The 18,539-nt window shown below is 46.5% G+C and overlaps 1 protein-coding gene across 1 annotated transcript in view; it reads right to left on the bottom strand.

The window, feature by feature from the left end:
* LOC138491791 (transient receptor potential cation channel subfamily V member 6-like) overlaps positions 1-18,539 on the bottom strand; it is a 372,724-nt gene that overhangs the window by 67,418 nt on the left and 286,767 nt on the right. The window contains exon 11 of the mRNA XM_069618499.1: positions 6,926-7,091. Coding sequence (XP_069474600.1) covers positions 6,926-7,091 — 166 coding nt within the window. The remainder of the gene's footprint in view (positions 1-6,925; positions 7,092-18,539) is intronic.

Here is an 18,539-nt window from a genome sequence, read left to right on the forward strand (position 1 = left end):
AGGATGTGACTGCATCATCGGGCAGGGCACGTGCACGACGGCGTAGGTGGATTCCATCAGCCTGGATGCCGTCGTGCTGGCACAGGCAGTTGCGTCGGAGGCAGCGGCAGGCTCGACGTGGGAGGCATCATGGCTCGGGGCCATCAACATCAGGGGTGCAGGCATCGGCCGGAGGGCAGGACAACCCTGGAATGGGAGTGGCTTCCGTGTGGGAGCAGTTGGGCCAGCAGATACGTGCGGAGCGGCAGCGGGCAGAGGAGGAACGGCTCACAATGGTCAGGGCAGAGAACTCCATGCGGAGGGCGCTGAGGCAGGCTGAGTGCCTCGAGGGTCTTCGCAGGGCGTTGGAGCTGGACACTGCTTTATCCCTGCGAGACCTCGGGGCCAGGGAACATGCCCGCCTCCAAGCCATTGAACAGGAGTTCGATGATGCCCTGGCCCATGACAACATTCAGTGAGCCGTTGGACTAGCCCGCTGCCCATGTAAATAGTTATGTAGTTAGTGTTAGATTTCCTTTTTTTTTTAATTTTTTTTTACCTTTTGGACATTGGCCACATTTTTGTATATAGTTTATTTTATTAGTCAGTGTTGTTAGATAGGTTTCATTTCTTTGGTTGGGACAATGGACCCTGGCTTGTTCGTCTGTACATAGTTCACTGTTGGATTTTATTTCACTTTCACAATTTACCCATGGAGCAATGGCTTTCAATTATTATTTCCCATTGGATTTTCTTTTGTGGACAGTGACTTTGGACACCATTACTTTGGATTATGATTTTTGCTTTTGCTTTTTTTCACGGACATGCTTTTTTTCATTTCTGTACATTCCCATTTCTGTTTCTTTATTTTTGAATCTATTTATGTTTCCTTTAATACATATTTTTTTATCGAACTTCAATGTGTAGTATCATCTCATTGGTTTCATGCATATCATGATATGGGTTTTGAGATTCACTGACACCCATTGGGTGTATGTGAGGGACATGTGTTTGTTTTGAAACTTGCAATTGGTGTTCTGTCATGTAATTGCCATTTCAGAGTGGGTGGATGCAATACTCAGGTGGCTGTTTTGCATTTGGAGGCTGACCATAGGGACCAGGGATCTAGATTGTGATGACATGTTGGCTGGGGAACATGAGTTGGGGCCTGCTGGCAGGTGCCCCACAGTGCTGGGGGGTGGGGGTGGTGGGGAACATGAGTTGGACATGGGTGGGGGCCTGCTGGCAGGTGCCCCACAGTGCTGGGGGCTGGGGGTGGTGGGGAACATGAGTTGGACATGGGTGGGGGCCTGCTGGCAGGTGCCCCACAGTGCTGGGGGGTGGGGGTGGTGGGGAACATGAGTTGGACATGGGTGGGGGCCTGCTGGCAGGTGCCCCACAGTGCTGGGGGGTGGGGGTGGTGGTAGACATGAGTTGGACATGGGTGGGGGCCTGGTGGAGGGTGCCCCTGCACTGCTGGGGGGTGGGGGTGGTGGGAGACATGGGTGGGGGCCTGCTGGAGGGTGCTCCACAGTGCTGGGGGGTGGGGGTGGTGGGAGACATGGGTGGGGGCCTGCTGGCAGGTGCCCCACAGTGCTGGGGGGTGGGGGTGGTGGGGACATGAGTTGGACATGGGTGGGGGCCTGGTGGAGGGTGCCCCTGCACTGCTGGGGGGTGGGGTGGTGGGTGACATGGGTGGGGGCCTGGTGGAGGGTGCCCCACAGTGCTGGGGGGTGGGGGTGGTGGGAGACATGGGTGGGGGCCTGGTGGAGGGTGCCCCTGGTGGCTGGGGGTGCAGGGGGACATGCGTTGGTGGGCAGAAGTGCAAGTTGACATGTGGGTTGGCTGGGGGGCATGGCCATGGTGGATGGGGTGCCTGCAGGACATGTGCAGGGTAGGCCCCTGTGGTGTGAGCCACCTGCAGGGGCCATGGAGGGTGTAGAGGGAACACCTGGGAGGACCCACACGTGCAATTCACGTGTGGTGCTCCCCGCGCACCCCTGTAATACACGTACCCTGATGGAATCACGTGTGAAACTTCCCGCGCACCCCGAAATACACGTAGCCTGGACATTCGCGTCTGGAACTTCCTGCGCACCCCTGTAATACACGTACCCTGATGGAATCGCGTATGATACTTTTCACGCACCCCTGATATGCACGTACCCCGCTCAATCGCGTGTGTAACTTCCCGCGCAACCCCGAAATACACGTACCCCGCTCAATCGCGTGTGTGACTTCCCGCGCAACCCCGAAATACACGTACCCCGCTCAATCGCGTTTGTAACTTCCCGCGCACCCCCGAAATACACGTACCCCGCTCAATCACGTGTGTAACTTCCTGTGCACCCCGAAATACACGTAGCCTGGACATTCGCGTGTGGAACTTCCCGCGCACCCCTGTAATACACGTACCCTGATGGAATCGCGTGTGATACTTTCCGCGCACCCCTGATATGCACGTACCCCGCTCAATCGCGTGTGTAACTTCCCGCGCAACCCCGAAATACACGTACCCCGCTCAATCGCGTGTGTAACTTCCCGCGCACCCCTGAAATACACATACCCCGCTCAATCGCGTGTGTAACTTCCCGCGCACCCCCGAAATACACGTACCCCGCTCAATCACGTGTGTAACTTCCCGCGCACCCCCGAAATACACATACCCCGCTCAATCACGTGTGTAACTTCTCGCGCAACCCCGAAATACACATACCTCGCTCAATCGCATGTGTAACTTCCTGCGCACCCCCGAAATACACGTACCCCGCTCAATCGCGTGTGTAACTTCCCACGCACCCCCGAAATACACGTGCCCCGCTCGCACAGGCCCAATTGCTGTATGTTGCCACTTTTGTAATGCACAGGGACGCTACCGCCTGCCTTCGTGTGGCGGACGTGTTTCGGCTTGTGCGTGTCTTTGGCTGTGCGTGGCTTTGCCCTATTCGATTCCATGAATACGTGTGGTTCGAGTGCGTGTGGGCGTTCCGTCTGCTTCCCTGCAGTACATCCCCAGTTACGCCCTTATTTTCGCGCGTTGTTCCCCATTCCGCGCGTTACGCCCCGTGTTCCGCCCACTTTCTGGTGTATGCGCCGAGGTTGTGCGCTTTCACTGTGCGCGTCGCGCATTCCTTTCGGGATGTTGCAGTGATGTGTGTGCCATGCACGGGTTTGGCGCACATCCCGAGGAAAACACGCGCAGGGACTTCCATGAATCGCACTGTTTTTTTGCGCTTGCGCTTGCTTGCGCAAAGATTTTCGGCGCACGTTTGTTCCATGAATCGGCCGCCAAATGCAGAAACAGCCAAAGCGTCACATTTTTATTTACTTATTTAAATTTTTCTAACGCGCCAGTCACCCAAAGGTCTCAGGGCACACATAGGAGCTCATTTTTCTTGACGGTAATTTGACGGACGGATCTTTTACGTTTGCACTCAGGAGTAGTCAGGTCCCCGCTGGCAAATGTTCATCATTTGCACTACAGGGTAAAAATGTAAAGGGCAAAAGGCAGAGTACAAGCGTGTACATTGCCTTTTGCCCTTCAGTTTTCACTCTGCAGTGCAAAGTGAGTAAACGCTGGCTGGCATTCCAGGCAGCGTTTACTTTAAATTCTGAGCACCGCTTTCCATGCTTGCACAGCAAGCAGTGCTCACAATTGAAATGAAAACCTTTTGGGTTGCATCTCAATTGTACACGCTCCATGCCATGCTCGCATGGCAGCTTTATGCTAGTGCATAAACCTGTCGAACCCCATAGGGATCTCCAGCATTTGTGTCGGCGCATTTGTATGGCGGAGAGGAAGAGAGACAGAGGCAATGTAAGCTGCATACGCCCCTCTTCTCTGCCATACCAAGGAATGAAAATGAGCCGTAGCGTCAATGGAAGGCCCTTCCATTGACACTGTGGCACAATTGAAAAAGAGCCCATACTGTTTAGCAGCTGACCAAATTGATATATATGGCAATGTGCAGAATTTTTTTTGCTAGGCTGAGCACTGTGACTAACAAAGAGCCGAGTCCAACTGCCATTACTCGCTCAAAAGTGTTTTTTGCTCAATCACCAACAGACATGCTTAAAATTGTGGGCATCCTGTTGTTATAATGCTCTTTGCTTTTATACAAATGGCCAGGCTTGAGTTCTATGAAGAAATAATGTGTGTTGGGACCCAGACTCGGCCTACGCCTCATGGCTCTGCTCCCCCCCCCCCTCCACCACCCATGATGACAGGGTTCCCCCCAGTTAATATTTCCCATCTCCAGCAGTGGCCATACTGTAACAAAAATCAACAGATTTACTACATAAAAAACTCCACCTCTAAATACATGTTTTTTTATAATTGGATTATTAGATCTATTAGAATCAAGTGTTTTTAGGCTCATCTCCAGGCTCCTTTGGTTCATTCAAATGCTTGGAGATGAAATAGCCACTGCTGTGTACCCTCCGAATTTTACCAAAGAAGAATCACCACGGAGAGCAAACGGTTTTCATACCCTCAAATTGATTGGCTTTTTTGACACCACTCTGCTACCCTGCCTGGTCACTGGGTTTGGGTTTTCTGGTAAGGTGTCAAACCATGCCCGTAAAGTCAATTAGGATTGCTTGATTTCTAACCCAACCCAAATGTGCAGCAGAACAAGGCTCCTTTCATGTTTAACGTGCGAATGCTGCCAGTGACTGAGATCATCCAGGTAAATCACAGACCTATTCACGTGCATGCAGGCGATACCCATTTAACAGACCACATTGAGGTTTGAGGGGCTGCAACACCCATTGTAGGAGGCCGGAAAGATTTTAAACTGTACGCTTAGCATCCACAAGTGTATTATATTCAACTGATCCCCCAGGTGTCCTGGCACCATTTTGATAAATACCTCCACAAGGGCATTGAGTTCTTTCTCTGAAAACATTTGATTTCTTTGTCAGCCAGTTTCTGTGAACGCCACAGGAAGTCCCTTAAATTGCTTTTTTGTTTTAGGAACAATCAAAGGTGTCATAAATTGCATTATATGTCTATAATATGATCATCTCTAAACTCCAAGCCAGGCCAATTATGAAACATTCCTTTTGCCTTGGACAGAGATACATTTCACAAAGGTATTTTGCACTTGTAATGTGCCGAAAGTCCACAGCGAATAATAGACATCAAGCAATCGAGGCGCCCGGAAAAAGATCAACCAAAGACAATGGTTTTAACTCCCTTCCGGAAAAATCTAAAGATTAGTTTTGGCACTAGAGACAGAGGACGCTTATTCCACAAGGGAGCAACCTGGGCGATAACCAGGTAGATGGCAACTAATTACTTTTCCAGCATTCTCTTCTCAAGCACAATCGGAAACAGACACAACATTACTGAAACTTTTCAGAATGCATTATGGGGTTAATGTGTTCACTGGAAACAAAAGCGCTTGAGAAGATTGGAAAATACATTTATTTATTTATTTCAATGTGGCATGCACAACATAAGATATTGTCTAAACAACACGTTTATCTGCTATTCTTGTCCACAGTGCTGCATTGCTTTTCAAAACAATCTTGATTTGCTTTAATGAGTGCATTGACACTATCAGTATTGTTGTTTTACTGTGCACAGCTACTTGCTAGCACTATTTTAAAACCTAAAACATACGCAGCAAAGGGCACAAGAATTCACAAACATACGCAATATTTAAAACAAGTTAAAGCACCGACATCATTATCTGTTAGAATGTGACTGGTTAAATGGGAAACAGGGGTGGGACTTCGCTTTTAAAAAGAAGCTGTTTTAGCAGCCTGAAGGAGTTCCTACGATTTCAACAAAAGCTATGCCACACTGAACCACAAAGGAGCAGGGCTTGGGGGTCACAGCTGGCACACAGGATCTTAACCTCCCTGGATAAGAGAAGCAAGCAGATTTAATTAGTAGGCCAAGACTGCAGTTCTAGTCTTTGAGCCTAAAAAAGGACACTTTGCCTGGCTTGGGGTACAACACTATTCTGTGCCCCAAAATCTGCTACAGCCCTAAGTGGGCATTAAGACCACCTTTGGAGCAAAGGTTTGGCTCCGGCATGCAGGGTATGATGAAAATCATGACGGGTGGCCAGGTGACTTCTCTGGGTCAGTTTGAGTACTGTGACGCTACGCGTGTTTGTAAATATACTTGAGACGGTTGGTCTGGTGATGCAATTTCTAGTGACCAATTCTCTGCCCAGTGGGGCACAATTGTTGGCAGATTGCCTGATGATGCCCTGTTGATTATAGCAGAGGCCGTGGAGAGGCTTACAACCCCTGGAATGCATGTAATGATAATCAGAGAAGTGTAACAGGTATTTTATGGTGGAAACAGACCCTTTGGCTGCACAAGTGAAACAATAATTAACAAAGTCAGCCGGGCTGCGATCCAAACTTGTGTGTGCATGGTGCACACAAATACCAGGGGCAAACCTGTAGGCTGTGCGGTATCTTTCCTGCTTTGATAATACTATGCAAGTGGAATGGTGAGTGTAAGGGAAGGACAAGTGGTACAGCGAGTAGAGCGCTGGCTTTGACATCAGGTGCAGAGCTTGCCAACGCAGGTTCGAATCCCGGCAGTGCCAAACTCAGCCTTTCACCCTTCCGACACACACCGTGGGTAATAATAAGCAGCCCTCAGACACCTGAGGGTTCGTAGCGCTATATAAGTGCCAAATTATTATTTATTATTTGGCTGTATTTAAACGCTTGTGGAAAAAAATGCAGGATAATGCAGATTTAGACACACTACTAATTCCAATTATGGACCGCTAAATATATACACAATGTTTGCAGTATTTGACTCAATCAGCATAAAAGTGCATTCAATGACAAAATAATTACATACAGGTGCTAAAAGCAACCTTCTACAATAGATAAAGGCATTCCCCACTGTACACAGTGTACACAAACCTGACAGTGTACAGCCGTTGAGCTGTGTCTGCAGCAGGGGATTTACCTTTTGTATCATGATTGAGAACTGGCCCAGCATTCTAAATCCTCTGGCAAAATATATGCAGTTGCACCAGCCTATGATCAAGGCGAGGGAAAGGGGGATAGCCGCCCCCTCACTCCCAAGGATTCTCGCGATGAGCACGCAGAAGATCAAGAGGGAGTACACCACCCTGGAAAAACAAAATTAGGATGGTCTCAAACGAGCATTTAGTTGCAATACAAGGAGTATATATCCATTAAAAGAAACACAAAACACACAAACCAACACAGCCCTGACCTTCAATGTGTCCAATCGCATGCAGGATGATATATGAACCTGAATTATAGGCTCCTCTCAGAGGCTTTCCAAAGTTTACAACTACCGAACATGGCTCTGTAATGAAATGACCTTTCAAGAAATGCTAGGCGACAGCCATTTTATGCATTTGAAGTTAGGGCTTGTCCGTGTGAATGCACACCGCAGCTCCGCCTGCAGGTCATCCATTGCTTTAGGAAATGGAACTTTCTTTCAGAATTGAATTGTCGCATATCATTTCCCCCGAAGGCGGCCAGGTGACAGGCGGCCATTTTGCTTGGGATATGAACATTGCTTTGCTCAGAGCAAGTGCGTGGCATTGCACCATTCAACTGAAAGGGAAAACAGGCTCTTCTATTATTTCTGTTAACAACACACTTTTCTTTTGGAGCTATTGTTTTTAAAGGCCTGTTGACTAACACGAACCGCCAGACATAGTGGGTCAGATTCTTAAAAACAGGAGCATCTCAGTGAGATGTGCAATGGTAGCAGATGAGCAGGTAGCTGACTTAGTATCCTAGCGCCATGATGCCTCACGGAGAACGTGCGCTCTATAAATACGTTTGACATAACATAACAATGGCGCAAAAATGCACCTGTCTTATTGCACATCTCATTGGAGATGGCAGATTCGCAAAGAAAACACCCAAAAATGCCCAGTGTGCAAATTGTGGTGCAAATAAATGGGCATTTAATGGTGCATCTGATGAGATTCACACCTTTTTTGGTACATCTGTTAGATGTTCACTTTATTTGTGTAAATGCTGGCATGGGCATCATCACTTCGGACCAAAACATGTGCAACACATCAGATGCCCCAAAAAGGATTGCATCTACCCTAAGAATACAAGCAATGTTTTTCAGACATTTTGTTTAATGTTCATTCTCTTTTTTTATCTTATGTGCATAATAAATCTGAGACTAAGACAGTGCACATGTGTTAACCTTTTAATCTCAGGTGGTAGTTCTGCCATGTCATTCCGGGATATTGCAGAGGGATGCCTATGATTGGGTTGATGTAGAGTAGGATTATGCATTTAATTCATGTAATTGTGTACAAGCTGGCTGTGTGATTGCGAGGCACATGGAAAGTGTTCTTCTTCCTAATGTCCATCATTCCTGTACAAGTGCTCCATAGCCGCAGGGGTAAGAGGGCCACACGGGTGCAATCAATGGCAACACAAACGCACTGTACCCAGCTATGTCAACATAGTGCCCTCACTAATCCTGCCCTGTTACATGTAGAATGAGGCATGTCTATATGTATGCTGGCAGATGTAAGGGTCATGTTGAAGACGTTGCGTAGAGCCTGTGACTGTGAGGGTTAGGATATCTGCACCATGATGCCACTGGGGATCTGGAGGAACCCTTTTGAAAGTACCTTGCCTAGTGGTGGTATGCAATGTGTTTGCATTGTGGGTGTGGTAAGGGCCTCCTCTCACCAGCTCACAGTCCCCAGTAGGATATGGGGTGGGAAGCGGTACCTCTGTGTGGCATCTTCATCAGCCAGTTGAAATAGGGAGATCCTCCCGTATATCATTTCCTCCTCCTCAGTCGATACAGCAGCAAGAAGCTTACTGGATTGGTCAATTTTGGTTATGTGCATGTCTCTCTGTGATGTTGTGTACTGTGTTGTTGATTGCGATTGGGATGCACTGTGTGCTTCTTTGGCTGAACAAATCTGTGGCACTCTTTTCTGGGCCATTAGCTTCACTTTAAGAAAAGAGTAAATGTTGAATGGCATTTTTTGAAGCAAATTCAGTGGTCAGGTTTTGTGAATCAGAATTTCGGTGGATGTTTGCTCACTATCCGTTGCCACTGCTCCTTTGCTGCTTCATTTGGTGTATTTGCATGCTTTTCACCCATTTTGCGCATCTTTTGTTTACATTTTCCACTCCTTTTCAAAAGTTGTGCATCGCTGAGCTACTCACTTCTGTGAATGTGGCGCATCTACTTATGGAGCATGTGTGGCGTGTCTCAGATTTGCCTGCTTTGTTTTTGAGAATCTGGCACAGGGCCTGCACCCCGACTGTCAAACGAAAACCGTAACACAACTGAATCACTGGCACCGATGGTTAGAATCGAAACTTCCCAACAGGGTAACAAATTAAACCATCTAACAGGAAATGATTGACTATGGGCAGACATTTGTAATTGTAGTTGGCCAAATTTCTTTTCAAATATTTACAAAAAAACGTAGGCCTCAAATGGTGAATCAAATGATTGCACCTAGCAGTCTCTACCATTTATATTTTTTGGGTGACATAATTATTTACTGATACTGTTGTTGAAAAACTTGGAATTGTTTCTACCCACCCTCATGTTCTGATCTATCATCTGGAGGGTATAGCGTTCTTTGATCGATGGGTGTAATTTCGATGATTTTGTTTCCGAGTACATTTTAACGAAAAAACTCATCAAAATATATAGGGGGGTGGAAAAGTATATGTAAGGGGTGGGGGAGGTCGGGAATAGGTAAAAAAATCAATAGCGGATTTGGGGGGAACCCACCAAAAATAAATCCATTTCAATGAGTGTTTTCAGTAAAACATACTCGGAAAAAAAACCCATCGAAATTGCACCCATCGATGAAATGACATGGAACCATCTGGAGCTACGCGGAGTGTCAAAGTAACTATGATAAACTACATCTACGAACATTTTTTAAATTTAATTGCTAAATATACATTGAGCAACAAAACCTGAGGCTTTATTGATTACAGAAATATCTCGGGTTAATAAAACAGCAAGCTGTTGTGGTAAAACGTATGAGCAGTTTTCTAAACACACATCCTGTTTGTTTCCTGGCAAGGACCTGATCTCTCGGCATTACCGAGATTCGATGTATGTTTCATATATGATATATGATATGATATGATGGGTTATTTATAATGCGCTTAATACCCAGAGATTTTTAAGCACGGTCCCGGGGATTGAACCTATGTTGCTCAATGTCGCCCTGCTTCCAAGGTGAGCCCGTTGCCGCTGAGCTATCCTCCCGAGACCATACCTTGCAATAATGCTGGCTCTCTCACTGCGACACATTGGCGCTCATTTTCTGCGCCCATGAGTGCAAAAGCAAGGTGTAAAAACCAATTTACACCTTATTTGTATACTCCAAGGCATTTTATAGCCATTTGCAGCCTCCTGTTAATGAGGCAGAGCAAGGCATAATACCATTGTACACCTTGATGTTCCTCTCCGCCACGCACATGATGTAGTATTGACAAGGGAGAGGAGGGGTACGAAGCGGAACTAAGATCTCCGCCGTGAATTCCTCCTCCGCCTTGGCAGCGCATTTTGCTTCAGGCCTGCATGCCATTTTCCTGTAGGTGGGAAACAAATGAAGTCCTATAAAATCCACTTTGGTTTTGCAACTGGTCAAAACCAGGTGGATTCGATAGGAATTCATTAGTAAAAAAAAGCGTTTTTGCAGGCAGCATTTACTTACTTGAAAAGCAGAGGGGAAAACAATAGAGTATAAGCGGATTTGACTCACATTTCCTCTTTCCCTCTCCCCTCCGCATTACACATGTTTACAATTGCATGCAGGTGACCCAACAGTATGTATGCACAGACACTGGTGGTCCACTGCATACATTGCGAAGCTGATTGCAAAGGTGATTATTGTTTGCTGTGAAGGACTGGGAGCACAATCTGGAATCATTGGACTAATACCTTGGAAGAGGCCCCACCCCCTTTCCCAGAAACCCTCTTAATCAGCTTGTTGCACGCATTAGCATGCGCGCATTACGAAGCGGGCTGCAAAGGTGATTGCTGTTCGCTGTGAAGGACTGGGAGCACAATCTGGAATCATTGGGCTAATACATTTGAAGAGGCCCCGCCTCCTTTCCCAGCAACCCTCTTAACCAGCTTGGCGCGCACATTAGCGTGCACATTGCAAAGCTGATTGCAAAGGTGATTGTTGTTCACTGTGAAGGACTGGGAGCACAATCTGGAATCATTGGACTAACACTTTGGTATGGATGGTTGCTAAAAGAAGCTGGACTTTAATATACACTCTAAGGTGTTATAAGTGCACTATATATGAAAAAGATATATTTAAGTTACTTAATACTCCTTATCCTTTGCTTTTAGGAAGCGGCCCCACCCCTAACACTCTAAGGTGTTATAAGTGCACTATATATGAAAAAGATATATTTAAGTTACTTAATACTCCTTATCCTTTGCTTTTAGGAAGCGGCCCCACCCCCTTTGCAAGAAACCCTCTTAATCAGCTTGGTGCACGCATTAGCGCGCGTGCGCGCACTGCGCAGCTGATTGCTGTTTATGTGCAGTGTGCAGCGACAGCAAAAAGGTCTCTTGCCCTCTTAATTCCTGCAACTCTTGGCCTTATAATCTGGTGCTTTGGAAAACAAGATAGGCACTCTTAAGATTCGGGACATGTCATTTGTATGTAACCTGGTATTGGCTTCTGGCAACTTTCAATTGTTGGCAATCTGGTATTTCTCCCTCTCTGTTCTCTTCTGTCCCTACTAAGACGTACGGTGGGCGGAACACGGTTAAAGTGGCCGCTCAAGCGCACGCAACTTAAAATCTGTTTGTTTGTTACGTTGTAGAGGAGGTCCCAGATATGGCCTGCACTCCAGCCACCCATTTTGAAGTACCAGGAACTTACACACCGAGATATGTGACGTATGACGAACAAATAAACCAGCAGAGAGCCGCACTAGGGCTCTGCCCAGTGCCCATCAGAAGAGTAATAAGAAGAACAGAGGCCAGATGCAGATTTGGGGAACAGTGCTTTCACCAGACGGATGGGAAGAAGGAGTGGTGATCTGCCGAGCATGGATGGTCCTTGGAGCCTGCAAGGAAGCAATAGAAAACTCACAGAGTTTGTGCAAACCTTGAGGGCCAAAACTCACAAGATTACTGACATGGGTCGAAGACAGAGGAGGACCCCTGCAGATAGTGCCACTGGAAAGCCTGAAATTGTGCTTCAGAAACAATGGCACAAGGAAGGTGGGAGAGGATCAGAACTGCAGACTAATTTTTGAAGCTCCAGGAATGACTCACAGAACTGCAGTAATTATGGATCATTATTGGGCGTGTGGATCCAAAGCATACATAAGACTGCCGAGAAACTGGGGAGGCATATGCACAATAGTGAACGTCCACGTTCCAGCACTAGTGATCCCGAAAAGTGACCTGAATATTGACAGTTTCCCGAAAGCAGATGCTCACATGAGGAAAAGGAGATCTGTGGAATTGGTATCCCGAATGAAGAGAGAGAATGACTTCTCTGCCAAATCAGAAGAAGCATTCCATGCAATCCCATATGAACAAAGGCTGTTCAGCCTCACCATCAGTGTTCACAACAATCATCATGCCAAGATTCCAGGTTGGAGCAAACACTAAATGGTTGCAAATAACCAGATGGGAATTATTGCAGACCATCAACTCGACAATAAAGGTATTCAATGCGATCAAGGAAGAATTCAGAGCAATCCGCCTAATGACTCTCCAGAACAGATATGTACTTGACATGATCACAGCGATGGTTGGAGGTGTTTGTGCAAAAATCGGAGAATCATGTTGCACATTTATACCTTCTCATGACAAAGAAAATGGAACTTTAACAGAGGCCATAGGTATGCTGACAAACCTGCAGAACCAGATGATCGACGAAATTGACGAAGTTAATGATGACAGCTGGTTTGGATCACTATTCTCATGGGTCCCACAATGGATGGCAGACATATTCAAGTTCCTAGGATCCCTGCTATTGATGATACTACTAGGATTTTGTGTTATCAAAACAATAATCTCGCAATGCCAAAAAACTGCAAAGAAAGCCATAGGGATGAAGGTCATGATCGATGTCAAGCCAGGATGGAAGCCCAGAGACCTAACTGACGAAGAAATAAGAGACTTTGTGAAGGCCAGTGAATATGCGCCAGAAGGAACAAAGTTCCTGTATCTCAGGAAACACAGAAATTATGAAGGAAAATGGATCTATTGCAGCCCAAATGGACAATGTCAGCTAATGACCTGGAATAAAGACGAACATGTGAAAACAGCAGGAAGCCTGAAAGGAGGCATAAAAATATGGACTCCGAAGAGACTTTCCTTCACACTATCATGTACAAACCCAGAATATGAAGAAATGGATACAGAAGAACTAAGTAAGAACTAAGTAAGACAAAACCAACGAAGGAAGCAGAAGTGGTCAATGGACCGACCAGAGGGGAGAGTGTAGAGGAGGTCCCAGATATGTCCTGCACTCCAGCCACCCATTTTGAAGTACCAGGAACGTACACACTGAGATGTGTGACGTATGACGAACAAATAAACCAGCAGAGAGCCGCACTAGGGCTCTTCCCAGTGCCCATCAGAAGCGTAATACCTATTGAGATGCCAATAACCAGACAACCATGGACAGCAAGGTATCCATTGAGACAACCTTACCAGCAAATGACGCGAAATGAAGACTACTTGAAAACTGTCCCAGAAGAAACTCAAAAGGCCTTAATTGAAGGCAAATGGTGACGACACAAGGGCCCGGATAGACTCACAGATGAAAGAAACTACAACCAAAAGATGACACACAAAGACGAAATGTTATGAATAATGATGTAATGGACTTAGAAGAAGAGACTATGTTGAAATATAAAGAAACATAACTGTAAAGCAGGATGAAAGTATTCAACCAGCTAACTCCTGTACATAGGCTTGGAACGCAAGAAGCTAAGAAACAGTGCGGCTTGTTATGCTTAGTAGAAGAATAGAGCAGCAAGCACCAACTATATATCTACCTCAACGAAGCACATTATATAAGTGCAAATCCACTTTATACAAAAGCAGAATTAACCCAGGTTACTAAGGGTCGAACAGGCCAAGATTCGTATGCCAGCGCAAAGCCAGGAGAGAGGGTGGAATCGAAACTCCGCAAGAAACAGCTCATGCCTAGGAAATCGAGGTCAAACCAAGAGAGGGAGGCGGACAGTAACTTTGGAGAATCGATACTTAAGAGCAGAGCAGCCTTCCCCGTGAAGGTCGAGATAAGGTGGGCCCAGGCAGGTGGCAGCCGAAAAGTAGAATTAAATGCACAAATAGAAGGAAAACAAAGCCGATTCACGATGTGCTAATACGTGACCAGCCGAGCGCGAAGAGGTACCAACATCTGATGTCACCCAAAGCAGGAGATACCATAACTTTTCCTGATAAGAAGCTACAGTTTTGAGGCCAACCTCAGCCAACTAATTGACACATAGCCCTAAAGTACTGATTGATGGAAGGGAGGCAGGGTGAATTTTGGGGCATACTGCATCTGGGTGACCATTCTGCATGCTGCTAATTAAAGTGGAGATTTATATTTAGGGTTGTAGTGAGCCCAATCACAGTGGGCCAAATAATCTAAGGTCCTATAGATAGTAGAACCAATGAGACGTCGTACTTGTAGTGACGTTTGCACAAGAAATGAAGAGGGAAGGGTGTAGATGCCCACCCAATAAGAGTTATCCAATCCTAACTCCCTGTTACCATATACAGATATAGCACCTATACTTAAGTTACCTTTTCAAACCAACAGAATTGTATGACAAACTTTTGAGTGTTACACGTCAATGATGACAAATTTTTACTATAACTATTGCTGTTCGAAAGAAGATAGTGGGAGTTGAAGCGAGACGGGCGATTGCATCACTGTTGATTTCCATGTTTCCCTGTTTCTTGTATTTGTCATTAAACGGACTTCCCTTTGCCAAGCCATTGAGTTGTCCTTATTGATTGGTGTTGGAGTAAGAGAATCCCGCACCCCATCCACCTCAAGGTGAAGCTATCTCGTCTTAAAGTACTCGAGGGTGAGCTCTGATCCCATGGGCCCCGTCAGACACTCCCCCTCCTGTACAACGTGCTGATGGTCTGATCTGAATGTTTGAATGACTGCATGTATGATTGCATGTCCGTAGAGTAAAACAAGCACACTCTGCTGCCAGCTGATTGAATATAGGATTGACTGGCCTGATTAGCTAGCAACGTTAGCGACTGATTCCTGGCGGTGAGAAGTCAGCTTTGGTTGCTGCAGTATTTGTATGTTGAAGGTGCACTTCTGTCTGGGAAGCAGTGCTGCAATTTTAATCCCTCTTCACAGATTAATATAGGTGATGTTACAGACTCACATATTTGGTGCATAGTTGGAGCATGCATGAATGTACCTTACTGCTGTTTGTTGCTAATTATAAAGTGAGGCCATTGGATACAAGAAGATGTTTCCCTCTGAAACCAGTCAGAACGCAAGACCTGAATTCAGTGACGGTGCGAATTGGCACATGTGAAAATATAGCATTGGACCAGTGGCGTAGCTAACCACCGGTGTTAGCATCTGAGTTGGGGCTGTGAACCCCAGGAGTCTCAGGGGTATAAACCTATTTCATACTGTGATTCACGGCACTGCCTAGCGAAAACAGAGAACCCAATGGGTGTTTGCAACCGGCTCTCTCTTTGTTTTCCCTTGTGAATGCTAACCTTTAAAGAGATAAGTAATTTAAGTAATGAAGATGAGGTGCAGCAGTAGATCCCTCTGGCGATGCAGCAATGTCGTAGGCTGTGTACCCCTAAGATAATATGTAAAAACGACATGCTAGCCAAATCCAAAAAGCTGACCTTTTTTCCTAAAACCATCAAACTAGACAGCGTAGCTGAGCAGGCAGCGGCTAAAGGAATTGCTCATGAATTGAGTAATTCCTAAGTTGCTCAGGTACGAAATTGCTCGATCCTCTCATCACTAAACCACTGACTCAATCTGCTGCGGGGTATGATACTAATAGATGCTCTTCCCTTCAGCTGGATGAAATAACAGAGTTTATACCTGAGGTAACCCACAATGTGCTCATTTTGACTCCTGGTACACCTGCTTTGGGCCACACCACTGCTTTCCAGTCTCCAGCTCTGCCTTGGAGTGGAGTGGACCTCTGCCACCAGGACAAGGGTTCCCCTCTTTAGCATCCAGGCTTGGGGAGCGGGTTGCTCATGGCTTCCTTGGTGTCCTCTCATCGAACTTCCTGGGCTGGGCTGCCTCTCCTGCTGATTGCTAGCTCTCTTCATGGAGTCCTTCATCTACTTTTGTATCGGGTGGATGGCATAATATACTAAGTGCTTTTTCAGTGTCTTTGGCCTTTTAATCATTATTCCTCTGTGCCTCCTCCTCGTCCGAGTACTTCCATTGTTACTCTACCTTGGGTATTCCATGTCCTTCCTCATCTCAGTACAAGTCATGTCTCTAGACCTGCATGAACACATAGGTTGGTTAATTATATTACTGGGATTTACCAGATGGTGAGGTGCATAGGACTATGGGGAGGGCTATTAAACCACATCTCCCTTGGATGTTCGTCCTTGTCCCTAGAGGGGGAGTCTCTCCCCAAGAGACCCTTCCACTGATCACCATCTGCAGGGGGACTATCAGGTAGCGGCCTCACCTCCCTGGCCTCTTCGGAAGGGGCTCCCCCCCTTGGGGAGAAGTGACGATATTCAAGGATTCATCACAGTAGTCATATGTTTTCTAAAGGTGCAACCTGTCTAGGATATCTTTGGGCCCAAATAGTTCGACTTGCTGTATCTACAGTGACAATGTATGTGTACGGTGCAGAGCTATATTGTGACCCATGTATAATAGTGATTATAAAGACTAAGAACTACTGTCACCTATGCCCTTTTAATTATAATCTTTCTAAACCACAATCTTGATTCATCCCCTGTCCTCTTCCAACTATGTGTGGTTCCAGTTGCTGACCACAAAGTCGCATGCTATTTTGTGACATTTTATATTTTGTTATGTTATTTGGAATTTCCCTGCACACTGCTGCCATTTTCATGGGCTCCAGGCACTCACATGGATCTGAAATGGAATTAAAAGGGGTGGTTATGGAGTGTTAGAAAAGTTTCCCATTTATGTGTAATTTTCCATCCAGTTGTGTACCCCCCCCAACTTTTTGCTGCTCTTTAAACACCATAGTCTGACTTTTGCCAGTGAAGCACAGCCTTCAGTTGCACTCCACTGGGCTTTCGCTCACTTTATTATGGGGAAACTGACATGCCCTTAAAGACAGTCAGTACTGGGAGACTTTGTTTCCCTTAGTCTTTTCCAATGTTGCAACTTTTCTACAGTGCGCGCTGGTCTTCCTTTCATTTCCAAAGGCCCTAGACTCCCTCAAAGGATTTGTCAGGAGAAGTGCAGATGTGCCTTGGAAAGGGCTGGTGGCAGCTTATCTTTTCGCTTATTTTTAACACTTTCTTGCCATGGAAACCATGTTTTTCCCACGGTTGGCACAGGAATGTGGCCTGGCTCCAGAATGGCCATGCCACGAGGTTCTTTGTCCTGTCCTATGACCATCTTGCGCCTTTACCTTCCCCAGGTAGAGCCGACCCGGGTCAGTCCTTATTCGGGCATGCATTCTCCCACAAAATGCCAAGCTTTTGTGGGCTTCTGCCTGTCTTGTGTGTGTGCCTCCAGGATGTGGGCTGGACTGTCTAGTTCCAATACACATCCTGGGTGCCAGAGAGTCTGGTGTGCTGGGATGACTGGGGCCACCATGGTCCATGATTGGTCACCATCTGGTGTGCCTGTATGTGAGCAGATCTCCCATTGGGTCTTCTTTGTTTTGGCGCGAAGGAGATTCTGGATAAGAGAAGGCTCAAAACACCCATACCATGTCGATCTATTGAGTTCTCACTGAACTTAGGATAGGATCCAAGTATCCTGAAACTAATAAGTCGAGTCGAGAAACCGCTGGTGACCCGCTGGAATGTTTGGCACCCAGAGCCCGCTGGACCCCTCTGCATCTGCTGAACCAGAAGGTCTGCAAAGACACTTCAACCCATTTGAATAGTGGGACTAACTACTCACTGCACCTTCATTTAAACCTGCAAGCAAGCCTCTTCGTAGGTGTTCCTAGGCCAACCAGTGAACTGACCAGCTTACGCAGGACTTTAGCTCTGAAACTGCCGTGATTTCGAGTTGACACTTGAAACTTGTTAGATCGCAAGCTCTGGTTTCATGGCACTCTCACACCGAATTTTGTATACTTGACATTCCAGGTCTGGAATAAAGAAAGAGCACCAAAACCGGAGTACACACGGTTACTGTGTCGCCCAGCCGTGGTGATGAACTTCACAGGTACTTTGCTGCTGCTTCCCTCTGTGCCCTGAAGCCTGCTACAGTGAAAATGGCCTGATCCCTTCACCAGGAGAAGAGAAATCGCCACTGTCCCACCAGGGAATCATCGCTGTATCTTCGTCGCTGAAAGATGCAGAGCCGCACAACTGCCGCATTTAAACTTGCAACCGAAGTGGACTTGACTGC

Source organism: Ambystoma mexicanum, chromosome 10 (assembly GCF_040938575.1).
Source record: "Ambystoma mexicanum isolate Mex_15411 chromosome 10, UKY_AmexF1_1, whole genome shotgun sequence".
NCBI lineage: Eukaryota > Metazoa > Chordata > Amphibia > Caudata > Ambystomatidae > Ambystoma > Ambystoma mexicanum.